This window comes from Urocampus carinirostris, chromosome 7 (genome assembly GCF_059441175.1).
Source record: "Urocampus carinirostris isolate Australia breed hairy pipefish chromosome 7, RoL_Ucar_1.0, whole genome shotgun sequence".
Classification (NCBI taxonomy): domain Eukaryota; kingdom Metazoa; phylum Chordata; class Actinopteri; order Syngnathiformes; family Syngnathidae; genus Urocampus; species Urocampus carinirostris.
Window position 1 is genome coordinate 6570394 of NC_142355.1, and position 12863 is coordinate 6583256.

A 12863-nucleotide genomic window follows, 5' to 3' on the forward strand; every position below is an offset into this window, starting at 1 on the left:
CGAGTTCGCCGCGGTAGCCTCTATCTCGGTATCGTATTATTTTTCCGCTGCAAACCAAGCCAGCAGGTTGATGCTACTGTGCGCATGCGTCTGCCGCCTGGGGATTTCCCATCATGCATCATTCCGGAAAAAAAAATGGTGTACAATTATTTTGTATTTTGTAAGGGAAAATAGGACAGTTTGTAAGGATGGAGCCGTGGAGGTTGACAGGTATGTTGTAGTGAATTGTTTTGATGGAAGTTTTTTTGCGTTTTGTTAAACAAATTATATATATATCATCTCATCTCATCTCATCAGCCGTACCCCTTATCCTCATTAGGGTCGCGGGGGGGCTGGAGCCCATCCCAGCCATCTCTGGGCAGTGGGCAGGGGACACCCTGAACTGGTTGCCAGCCAATCGCAGGGCACACAGGGACAGACAACTCATTCGCTCAATCACACCTAGGGACAATTTGGACCGGCCAATTCACCTGAAATGCATGTTTTTGGAACGTGGGAGGAAACCGGAGTGCCCGGAGGAAACCCACGCAAGCACGGGGAGAACATACAAACTCCGCACAGGAAGTCTGGAGCTGGATTTGAACCCACGACAGGTTCCCATGACATGAAACATATATATATATATATATATATATATATATATATATATGTTTCAAAAAGCAGCACGGCGGGGCAGTGGTTAGCGCGTGTGCGGCACAGTTCTAAGGTCTTGGGAACCTCCTGTGTGGGTTCAAGTCCAGCTACCGGACTTCCTGTGCGGAGTTTGTATGTTCTCCCCGTGCTTGCGTGGGTTTCCTCCGGGCACTCCGGTTTCCTCCCACATTCCAAAAACATGCGTTTCAGGTGAATTGCCGGTCCAAATTGTCCCTAGGTGCGAATGAGCGAGTGAGTTGTCTGTGCCCGTGTGCCCTGCGATTGGCTGGCAACCAGTTCAGGGTGTCCCCTGCCCACTGCCCGATGATTGCTGGGATGGGCTCCAGCACCCCTGCGACCCTACTGAGGATAAGCGGTGCAGCTAATGAGATGAGATGAGATGTTTCAAAAACGCAGCACATCCTTTTTGTGCTTTTGGAAATACCCTCCGATAGGATTGCTAATGTGTCTCAATTTCACACCAAAGTGTGGAAACAGTCCAATTTTTTTACATGGGCCTCTAAATACATTGCAACATTTTTCTGAATAATATGAGTGAAAATTATGCACCCTAATGTTTCAGTTTAAATACTGTGGGCACCCGCGTAATGTTCGATCTAGCAACGGGTTTCTACCCGGTGGGTTATCAGTGTAACACATACACAAACGACAACAATGATTCCTTTTAAGTTACTTTTGTTGTGTTGGCTTTATGCTAGTGTAACTCACGACACACTTTAGCTCTTTGCTATTTTAAAACGCCGCTGTACTTTGAAAACACTTCAGTTAAAAACGGAATTGTTGAATTCAACACAAGAGATAAAATGGGCGACGGTGGCAGTATCGCACATCGAATTGGAAATATTAAGACTGTTCTTGGCATCCTTGCGGGTGCCGGGGCGTCTTACGGGATTTATAAACTCATCAACGGGGGGAGTTTTAGGAGGTACAACAAAAGCGGAGGCCGTCAAAGTCCTCCTTCAAGGGGCAGTGACTGTAGCTCGCCACCGGGAACCCTGGTGGCCAAAGTGTCTGGATTGAGACTTGTGGGTTCCCAAAATGATCAGATGGATGATACTTCGGGTGAGTATTCCACATACCTGTCAACCTCCGGGGCTCCATGCCCTTACAAACTTGTATTTTCCCTTACAAAATACTAAATAATCTTACACCATATTTTTTTTCAAACGTGTTTATTTATGTAGTTTAACTTGTCATATTGTACATCTTATCTCATTAGCTGCACCGCTTATCCTCAGTAGGGTCGCGGGGGAGCTGGAGCCCATCCCAGCAATCATCGGGCAGTGTGGGCAGGGGACACCCTGAACTGGTTGCCAGCCAATCCCAGGGCACACAGGGACAGACAACTCGCTCGCTCATTCACACCTAGGGACAATTTGGACCGGCCAACCCACCTGATATGCATGTCTTTGGAATGTGGGAGGAAACCTGAGTGCCCGGAGGAAACCCACGCAAGCACGGGGAGAACATACAAACTCCGCACAGGAAGTCCGGTAGCTGGATTTGAACCCACACAGGAGGTTCCCAAGACCTTAGAACTGTGCCGCACATGTGCTAACCACTGCCCTGCCGTGCTGCCCCACACTCCAGGATGAACAAGTAAAAGACTTAAAGATTAAAAAAAAGATAGTAAAACATATTTACAAGGTAGTGCTTGTTTGGTAGTCTAGGTTATAAGTGAATTGCAAAAATAGAGCTATTAAAAATAGTGTCATAACATTTAGCAGCTACACAATTCCCCTTACTAGAGTCTGGTGCACTTGTTTAGGATGTTGATGGACCTGGGGAAGAAACTACACCACAAATGTTTCTCTGTTAGTCCTTGTAGGTAGAGGAGGTGATGGTGGTGCGAGTGTAGTCCTTTAAAATGTTGTTGGCTCAAATGCGGTATTGCAATCCGACAATTGTCCCTAGGCGTGAATGAGCGAGTGAGTTGTCTGTCCCCGTGTGCCCTGCGATTGGCTGGCAACCCGTTCAGGGTGTCCCCTGCCCACTGCCCGATGATTGCTGGGATGGGCTCCAGCACCCCCGCGACCCTACTGAGGATAAGCGGTGCAGCTAATGAGATGAGATGAGATGAGATCATGGAGTGTCATTTCTAATCTCATTGTAAACAATTTTCACGACGTTGCTATCAATGACAATAAAGACAATTGTAATTCCAAATTTGTTTTACCTGTTTATGACTTCACAGGTGACATCATCCACCAGTCGGCTGGGAACCTTGAGCCGAAGCACCTTAAAATGATGCTGACTTGTCTACAGGCGTGCAATAGCACATCAGATAAGTGTCGCCTATTACTCACGTTGGGGAATGCTGCTGCTTTCACCGTTAATCAGGTAAAATAATAAGGCGTAATCACGTTCGGGGGTATGAAAAGTTGTATTCTAACACTGTATCCTTTATTCTGCAGAATGTTATACGAGAATGTGAAGGGATTCCTATCATAGGCGGCTTCATATCTGACCCTGCACCAGAGGTTAAAGTGCAGACTCTGAATGCTTTAAATAATCTATGCATGAACATCCAAAACCAGGAACAGCTGACGGTACGTAACTCTTTAGCCGAATTTATTGAACGGAACTCCAAATATTTGGGAAAATGTGTGATGGAGACCGAGCATAAATTTAATATCTTGGGATTTCACTTTAGGGGCAGCACGGCAGTGCAGTGGTTAGCGCATTTGTGACACCGTTCTGAGGTCATGAGTGGAGTTTGCATGTTCTCTCCGTGCTTGCGTGTTTTCTCCGGGCACTCCGGTTTCCTCCCACAATCTAAAAACATCCATGTCAGGTTAATTAGCCGGTAAAAATTGTCCCTAGGTGTGATTGAGTGGTCTGTCTCTCTGTGCCCTGCGACTGGTTGGCAACCAGTTCAGGGTGTCCCCTGCCCACTGCCCGAGGATAGCTAGAATGGGCCCCCGCAACCCTACTGAGGGTAAGCGGTCCAGATAATGGAAGATGGATTTCTCTTTGGTCATACATTTGCCACATTTGCTGCTTTAGAAATAAATTACTTCAAACTTGCATAGTAAAGTGGAACCTCGGTTTTCGAACGCCTCTCAGTTCGAACAAATCGGAGTCCGACCAAAAATTTTGAGAAATTCTTGCTTCGCTGTTCGGTCAAAAAATCGGAGTTCGAATGCCGGTAATGCGTGAGTGCGTACGCTAGGGTGCGATGCTGAGCGGCGTACGGGTGTTTTAGCCCCTTATTGTGCCTCCGAAGAAAGTCAGTGCAAGCAGCAAAGATGCTACAGGTGAAAAAAGAAAAGTAGTGCGTATAACTATTGCATTTAAAAAAGAAATAATAGCCAAATATGAAGGAGGTGTGCGAGCGCCTTCTGCTGACCACCACAAAGATAAGAAATCCTATTCATAAGATTACGATAACGCGAACATACGATTAGCCTGGGTTAGCTTTACGTTAAACATTCAGGGTGTTGGAACGGAGCCCAACATTGAGGGTGTTGGAACGGAGCCCCCTTTCCAATGAACCCTTTCCAATGAACCACTTGTTGTGGAGACCCGGGTGCTAAATGACTTGTAAACGACCTGATTTTTTTATTTTTACACGTTCAAGTTACATAATCTTTCGTACGGAAGATTACGATAACGCGAACGTACAATTAGCCTGGGTTAGCTTTATGTTTACGTTAAACATTCATGGTAAACATTCAGGGTGTTGGAACGGATTGAAACGATTTACATTATTTTTAATGGGAAAAATGATTTCCGTGATCGAACAAATCGGTTTTCGAACAGGGTTCTGGAACGGATTATGGTCGAGAACCGAGGTTCCACTGTAATAGTATTTGGCTTTAGATTTAACTGTGGATTAATGAATTGCCAGTTGAATCTTTGTAACAAATGTCTTGTCCTTTAGGTCTACGTGCCAAAAGTGCTTGAGGTGATTGAGATGGCTGCGGTGAACTCTGATGTTCAGCTCGCTGCTCTGAGGCTGTTAACCAACTTCTCGGTCACTGACAAACATCAACACTTGCTCAAGAATTCAGTTATGCTTCTACTTTCTCTACTGGTAGTGAGCAACGCAACATTACAGGTCTGCCACTAGCACGGTCTTTTAGCCGGAATGAATGTTTACCCGTTGTTTGAAATATTTTAGTTAAAATTGTCATTTGTTTCAGGTTCAGACTTTGAAGGTTCTTGTGAATTTGTCATCCAATCCAGACATGTTGGACGATATTGTCCAGGCTCAGGTAAGAATAGATTAAAAATTGAAACAATGACCACTTCTTTTTAGCTGTATTGCAAGTTACATAAAACATTTCTAATCGAATGTGCAATACATCTCTCCATTTTACTTGAAGCATTTTTCTGCGTTTGCTGTTTTTTTTAATCATGTATTTATTACATTCATCGAGATATTTATTGAAGAGAATGCAAAACAAATTCATTCTGAGCTAGCTCCAATGCATTTTGAGTTTTTGAGTGCATATTCTCACATTTAGTGCTTTAAAAAGTGACACAATATATTAATTTGCTCTAATTATGAGAGTTTCAGATCCATTTGTTGTATTCTATTTGTACTCAAATATCAAATATAACATGTATGTGTCTGCAGATATATTAATGACAAAAATGGATACAGTATGTCTTTTTTCGTATTTATTGCCGAGATATGCATTCCAGACTGTATGCAATCAATCAATCATCTCTCCTAGTCCGGCCCATCTGCCAATTTTTTGAACCCAATCCGATCCGCCACTCAAAAAGTTTGTACTGTTAATCTCCACTAGAGGGCAGAATTGTCTAAAAGCAGCAGTTTACAGTCGAATGAAAAAAAAATGGGCACCACTGTTTTCAACAGTTTCCTTTTTAAATCATATGTTGTCCAGATGATCAATTTTAGTTACCGGTAAATACATTATAGAGCAGACAAACACAGTGATACTTGAGAAGTGAAATTAAGTTTCTAGGATTTACAAAAAGTGTGCAATTATGATATGCACCAGCGTAATTTTGTTTTAAGTCAAGTCATGTTTGTTTGTATAGCCTTTAATCACAAAGAGTCTCAAAGGACTGCACAGACCACAGACTATTGCAAACTACAGACTATTTTTAGACCATCCCCTGATCTAAAAGCTCAGGAAAATGAAGGGACCGCACATGAGGTAATCCCAATCCCCTTTCCAGGATGACCAGGCTGCAATGGATGTTGCATTAACACAAGGTAAAATCCGTGGCAATGGATCCCAGAAATTTTATCTGCAGCCTTGGTGTACAGTGTTTACAAAATAAATTTAAAAATGTTCAAAACAGGATATAATAATATCACATATATATATATATATATATATATATATATATATATATATATATATATATAAAATGGAAGGACTTGACAGCTCTGGAAAAAACTGTCTCTCTGTCTCAGATGTTCCTGTCATTATCGTGCACAAGACACTTCAATTTACTTCAACAATACCACTTGTTTGTCTGCTGTATAGATAGATAGATAGATACTTTATTCATCCCCGAAGGGAAATTCACATTTCCAGCAGCATCCCTGAGCAGAGAACAATACAATAATAAAGCAAAAAAAAATACAATATACAAATACCCAGTGTGACGTGCAAATGCCCACTGTAGCGTGTTATATAGAATATCTAAATACTGCTACACAGAATACATATTGCAATAAAATTCGGTAATATGCAATGTAGGTGGTGTGGTGTAATGTGGGCTTTTACTCTGCCGGGTAGAGTTAAAGAGCCTCATGGCATGAGGAAGAAAAGATCTCTTCAGTCTGTCCATAGTACAAGACAGTGACAGCAGTCTGTCGCTGAAACTGCTCTTCTAATATAGTTAATTGAAATTGCTGATCCGAACAACCAACGATTTATATAAAACATTTTAAAAAATAAAGAAAATCTTGAAAATGATCACTGTTAACCCAAACATTTTCATACCTCTCTAGCTATAAACCCAGTATGGACACCTGGATTATTGTTTTGTTTTTAGTTGTTCAATAATGTTGTTGCACACCCCCAAAAACTATTCTTTTGTCATATATTTTTTATACATAAGGTGCATGAAACTGAGACTACAGTAAGATCAATCGTGTGTATTATCATTTGACTTGTTATACACTTACATTGGATTAATAGAAAGATTGATCTAGAAACCCTTTTCAGGCCTGCCAACTCATGATAAGTGAAAAGTTTCTCAGACCAAAATCTCAAAACATTGGCAAAGCACCAACGCTTTACCACTAGACCACCAGTAGTGTTAATGACATATGAAAAGGCATTGAAGCTTATCTCATTATCATACTATTTTGACTCACTGTGCCAGAAACATGGATTTGCATAGTGCTTTTTGATAGGGTAAACTTTCTCTCCACTTCTTCACATGCGCGTCAATAAGGTTGCGGTTTGATAGGTTAACGAACGTAAAACAGCTTGTTTAGTATTTTGTTGAATGACTTTCTGTTTTCTCCATTGTTTAACGTTAGTTAACGATGAAGTGAAGAGACTGTTTAATGCAGGGCTCACCAATCTACAGCCCAAGGGCGTATCAGGGCTGCCCAAAGACTGAAATCCAGCCCGCGAGTCAATGCTGAGGGAAGCATAAGGAAAAATAGCCACTTCTAGTCAAACAATGACCTGTAGTTTTTTAGATGTCCACTAGATGTCTCCAACGCATTCAATGAAACACTTGAAGTAGCCCTGTTGAGTTTTTAATGCAAATGATCAAATTTAGTGCTTAAAAAGACATATGATAATTTGCCATTACTCCTAAAGGTACATTGTGTAATATATGACCACCAAATACCACTATATTGTCTAATGTGAACAAAAACCGGTGCCTAATAAACACAGCGTAGCAGCAAGATGACAAACATGGCGGAAACTACGAGGTATGGATTCCGCTGCGTAAAAGAAAAACAAATTTAGACCTGTGAATATTTATTAAAATAATAACATTAGTTCATTGATTATTGCCCGTTATTCAAATCAATATATATATATTTTTTTTAATTAGTTTTTTTTGTACCACTAGGAGGCACTAATTATTACACACTGTCCTTTTCACGTGTTTATTTGTTAATAATTATATAATTTTTTGTATATTTTGTGTGTTTCAAAACCAATTGAATAAAATGGACCCTTTCTTAACAATTAGAAAATGAAACAGAACTTGTTCAGGTAATGCAAAAGAGAAAAAGCGATTGACTGATGTTATCTTTTATCCTCATGTATTGCTGAGGTATCAGATTAGAAGCTTTCCATTGCCATTTACAAAACAATAAAGACATTTTTTTTCTTCCCTGGCCTGGGTCCTGTGAATACTTTTTTCAAAACAATGTGGCCCGCGACGCCAAAAGTTGAATGCACTGTTTCTGGCACCGTGAGTAAAAACTTAGTGATAATGAGAAGTTCTAATGCCCTTTCTTATGTCACCTGTACCACTGGTGGTCTCGTGGTAAAGTGTCGGTACACTCACCGTAACTATTCAGATTTTATTCCTGTTGAATACAATGTTTTGCGATTATGGTCAGCAAATATTATAGATTGATCCATCATTGTACAAACACGGTAATACACTGTTATAACCCATGTTGAAACGCATACCTATAATTACTCTATGCATTAATACAGTGGGACCTCGGTTATCGCGGTTAATGGGGACCAAAACCACCTGCGATAAGTGAAAATCCGCGAAGTAGCGGCGCACCTAAAAAAAATAAATGTTTTTGTTTAGCATTTTTGAAGGGGCGTCGCTACTTCGCAGATTTTCACTTTTCGCGAGTGGTTTTGGTACCCATTAACCGAGTCTTAAAAAATAATAATAATAAAATAAATATTAAAAAAAATATATATATATTTTTTAATTTTACGCCCCTTCATAAATGTCAATTTTTTATTTTTTTTTTATATTTTATTCCATTATTATTGTTTTTTAGACCTGCAAAGCTCTGAACCAGCGAACATGGAACCACGAAGTAGCGGCGCCCCTTCAAAAATGCTTTAAAAAAAGTGGTTTTTTGTTGTTGTTGTTTTTTTAAAAAAATTATTTTATTCTATTATTATTATTTTTTTTTTTTAGGCCCGCGAAGCACTGAACCCGCGAATGTCGAAGCGTGAAGTGGCGAGGTCCCACTGTAATCGTTACTACCGTATTCTGCGGTGTATGAGGTGCACCGGTTATAAGGCGATCTTACACATTTCTGGCCAAATTAGGGTTTTCAGGTGTGCCTTATAGTCTGAAAAATATGGAAACTGTGAAGCGATTGTGGTGAGTTTGAAAATATCTTTCCTGTGATTTTACCCGCCAGTCCCCTGCTTCTGTCATTCTGCTATTCGATGTGCAAACGCCGTCTGCAGTGCTTCTGAGGCTGTTGACATTTGCAGGCAACCTGAGAGCCTGGAGGCCTTCGGCCCAGGTGGCCGAGGAACTGCGGCGCAAGCACGACTGTCTTTTCCGGCTTATGTTGGATGAGTCTTCTGAGCTCCAGGGCCGGCTAGTCCAGCTGCTCTCTCACCCTGATGGCGAGGTTCAAGCGCAGGTGGCCCGTACATTGACATAGACTCCTCTTGTTGCCCTACTATTTGCACTCTAGACATTTTATATGTACAGTGGAACCTCGCTTTTCGAACGACTCACGAACGAATAGGAGTCCGAACAAAAAATTCGAGAAATTCTTGCTTCGTAGTTCGAACGAAAATCGAAGTTCGAACGCCGCTACGACAGCTATGGCTAACTGTAGTGCAGTGGTACTGTCTTTCACATCACATTTTTTTACTCCTTTTAATTTTCTCAGGTGCAATTGCACCTCCACTACACTAGGGGGCATCCGAGATTAAACAAATGTGTAGCAAATGGGCCGAGTTACAGAATTTCGTGGAACTCCACCACCCCGATGAAGCTGCAGCCACCAGATTCATCAATGACTTTAACGACACTGTCATGAACCACTTCCGAAAAGTGCTAAAAAGAAGGCAGAAGCAAGTGTCATTGGATAGATATTTTAAGACAAAAGAACATCCTGTAGCTGAGTCATCCGTAGTAAAGAGATTTGAACGTGTGAGCACCCCTCAGACAGAAGAACTCCCCGAAGTTTTTATGGAAGGGGACTCTCCCTCCAAACAATCATTTTCCTTCCTCCTCCATCCCTCTCCACCGTCCACCTGCACCTTCTGCTGACCACCACAAAGGTAAAAAATCCTATTCATAATTCTTTTCTTTATCCTTTTTTTTAATTTTTACACGTTCATGTTAGCGTAATCTTTCGTACGGAAGATTACGATAACGCGAACGTACGATTAGCCTGGGTTACATTTATGTTATTTGTGTCTTAAAGGTAAAGAAAGGTAAACATTCAGGGTGTTGGAACGGATTAAAACGATTTACATTATTTATAATGGGGAAAATGATTTCGGTGTTCGAACAAATCAGTTTTCGAACAGGGTTCTGGATCGGATTGTGGTCGAGAACCGAGGTTCCACTGTATTTTAGAGTGGCAAAAGCTAAAACAATCATACTCTGAAGAAACCTCTTAAAGCAGATATGTCAAAATCTGTGCCTCTGGGGCTGGATCCAGACTTTCTGCTCTCTGGCGGGCCAGATCAGTAAAAAAGTGGGAACTTCAATTTTTTGCTTACTGTAGTTTTTCAGTATTATGCTTTATTAATCAGCCTAATTTAGTAGCCTACCCTACGTACTATAATCATGGATGACAAGAGATCTTCTTTAAGGTTAACAGTTAAGACATTTATTCACAAACAATAGGAAAAAATCATTGCCATGTTTGGCAGTGAATGTGTGAAATAGTTAAAAGCCAATCGAGTTCCCAATTTCAATTGGATTTGTATTGAACAACTCTTTAAAAAGCCGGGCCTCATATTCAAACCTGTCCAGGTACAAGAAGATGAACGTATACTGTGAAAATCACAATTATTGATGTTTCTTTCTTATAAACACATACCTGTCAACCTGTACGGTTTTTCTGTACAAAGTACATTTATTATGCATTTTAAGACGTGTACGACGTACGAGAAAATCTGTACGGAAAAACGCAAATTTGCCAATAATGGGTACCATCCGGTATACACCGACTATCTCGAAACGGCAAATCAATCAAGTCAAACGAGTTTGCCGCGGAAGCCTCTATCTCTGTATCGTTTTTTTTTCGTTGCAAACGAAGCGAGCGGTTTGATGTAGTGAAAGGAAGTCCGTCTCTTTTTAGAGAACCGGCTTTTTCAGCTCAACTCATTCAAGAGAGCCGGCTCTCAAACGGCTCACTTTCATTGTGTTACGAATTATTATGTTATATAAAGAAGTGAAGAAAAAAAGCAAATATAAAAGGAGAAAATGAAAAAAGACAGGTTTGTGGTTATCCCTTTAATCAGTATATTACCAACAATAATTTAATGCAGAAAATGAATTCATAATTTAAATTAAAAAATGTACTATTCTACTTTATTATATTTCCATAATTCGAACGAAAACGTGTGCCAAATGAGCACAGCATTAGCAGCAAGATGCCAGACAAACTTGGCGGCGTCTTCTAGGTATGGATTCCGCCATGTAAGAGAAATATACATTTTTCGACCTATGAATGTTTACAAAAATCCCTATTGGTGTGATAGTTCATGTATAATTGCCCATTATTCAATTTTATTTTATTTTTTACTGAATGATGTTTTTCTTGTACCACTCGGAGGCACTCAATATTACATACTGTATTCGCCCAAAAAATTAACTTTGTGTCTTTATTTTATAACGTTATTCTTGCAAAATCTTATTCCTTCCCAATATTTGTTTTTCCTTTTCAGAATTTATGTTTTTGCTGTATTCTTATTATTGATATTGATATTTTTTTGTTTGCTTTGTGCAAGAATTCAACATGACACAAGAGTAATCATTCGAAAGTGAAGTAATAAAGTAATAACGAAATTCCAGTACCGTTTGTCGGTTTACATCCAATAGTGAGTGTCATTATGCACTTAGCATAATGCGCCACGTGGCGAGTCCACATGCTTTATCCTCAGGAATAGAGGATCTGTGCATCCATCTGCTTGCAGAGCCTCTCTGTGTCACGAGTTAAGTCCAGGCGCGATAAAAGACTGCATGGTTTTTGTTTATCCTGGCGATGACTTAGTTGAACTTCATTTCCGGGGGTTTATTTCTGAGGATGGCAGCACGGCGGCGCAGTGGTTAGCGCTTGTGCGGCACAGTTCATGTCATGGGAACCTCCTGCGTGGGTTAAAATCTAGCTCCAGACTTCCTGTGCGGAGTTTGTATGTTCTCCCCGTGCTTGCGTGGGTTTCCTCCGGGTACTCAGGTTTCCTCCCACATTCCAAAAACATGCATTTCAGGTGAATTGGCCGGTCCAAATTGTCCCTAGGTATGAATGAGCGAATGAGTTGTCTGTCCCTGTGTGCCCTGCGATTGGCTGGCAACCAGTTCAGGGTGTCCCCTGCCCACTGCCTGATGATTGCTGGGATGGGCTCCAGCACCCCCTATGACCCTACTGAGGATAAGCGGTGCAGCTGATGAGATGAGATGAGATTTCTGAGGATCTCTCTCCTAAAGTCATCTTATTTATTTAAGTTGGCAGCATTTGAATGAGTTTGTTATTTTCTCACCTAAATATTGAAATAAATGTCTCACAAATGGACAATCGGGGTTTTATTGAATACAATTGTTGTTTTGTGTGCACTGTTCTCTGGCATTGTCAAAAAAAAAGAAAACTTGTGTTTTACAATGCTGTTCATAGACATTTATTGTATGGTATATTTAAAAGGGGACAACAGTAACATTTTGTATTTAATTTGAGGTGGGAACTAAAAGGACAATGTTATTAAAATACTTTAACTCACACCCCCTCCATTTCTGTATGCGCCCATGTCCTCCGTGGCAAAATGACCCGTCTTTACTAAACCCCCAAATCCTCTAATATAAGCAGAGTTTTGGATATTAAGACACAAAATTTCATATTGTAATCCTTTGTCATGTGACCCACCATAGCCCCAATGCGTTACACCCAAGAAGATGGGTGCATCAAACCAAGATGCTGGGAGGCTGCCGTTTTGATTTACGATGGCTAGAAAATGTTTAATACAAACAACGGCTAAAAGGTAGAACAAATCCACACGCAGCACGCTGCCAGTATGCGAAAAAAAGGGATCCAACTATTGACAGTGGAAGGGCCAGCTCTCTCCAGTTTTTTGATAGGTAATTCA

The 12863-nt window shown here is 40.7% G+C and overlaps 1 protein-coding gene across 1 annotated transcript; it reads left to right on the forward strand.

Moving 5' to 3' along the window:
• Window positions 1-1299: 1299 nt before the first annotated feature.
• armc10 (armadillo repeat containing 10) lies at window positions 1300-12465 on the forward strand. Its single transcript, XM_088339608.1, has 6 exons — window positions 1300-1716; window positions 2849-2994; window positions 3069-3203; window positions 4538-4714; window positions 4800-4871; window positions 8954-12465. Exons 1-6 carry the CDS (start codon window positions 1458-1460, stop codon window positions 9203-9205), a joined length of 1041 nt encoding a protein of 346 aa, XP_088195734.1. The 5' UTR covers window positions 1300-1457; the 3' UTR covers window positions 9206-12465.
• The last annotated feature ends 398 nt before the right edge of the window (window positions 12466-12863 follow it).

Coding starts and splice junctions, on each gene's coding strand:
- armc10 (XM_088339608.1), top strand. CDS start 1,458: ATGGGCGACGGTGGCAGTATCGCACATCGAATTGGAAATATTAAGACT. Junction 1,717..2,848: donor TCAGATGGATGATACTTCGG/GTGAGTATTCCA, acceptor ATGACTTCACAG/GTGACATCATCCACCAGTCG. Junction 4,715..4,799: donor TGAGCAACGCAACATTACAG/GTCTGCCACTAG, acceptor CATTTGTTTCAG/GTTCAGACTTTGAAGGTTCT.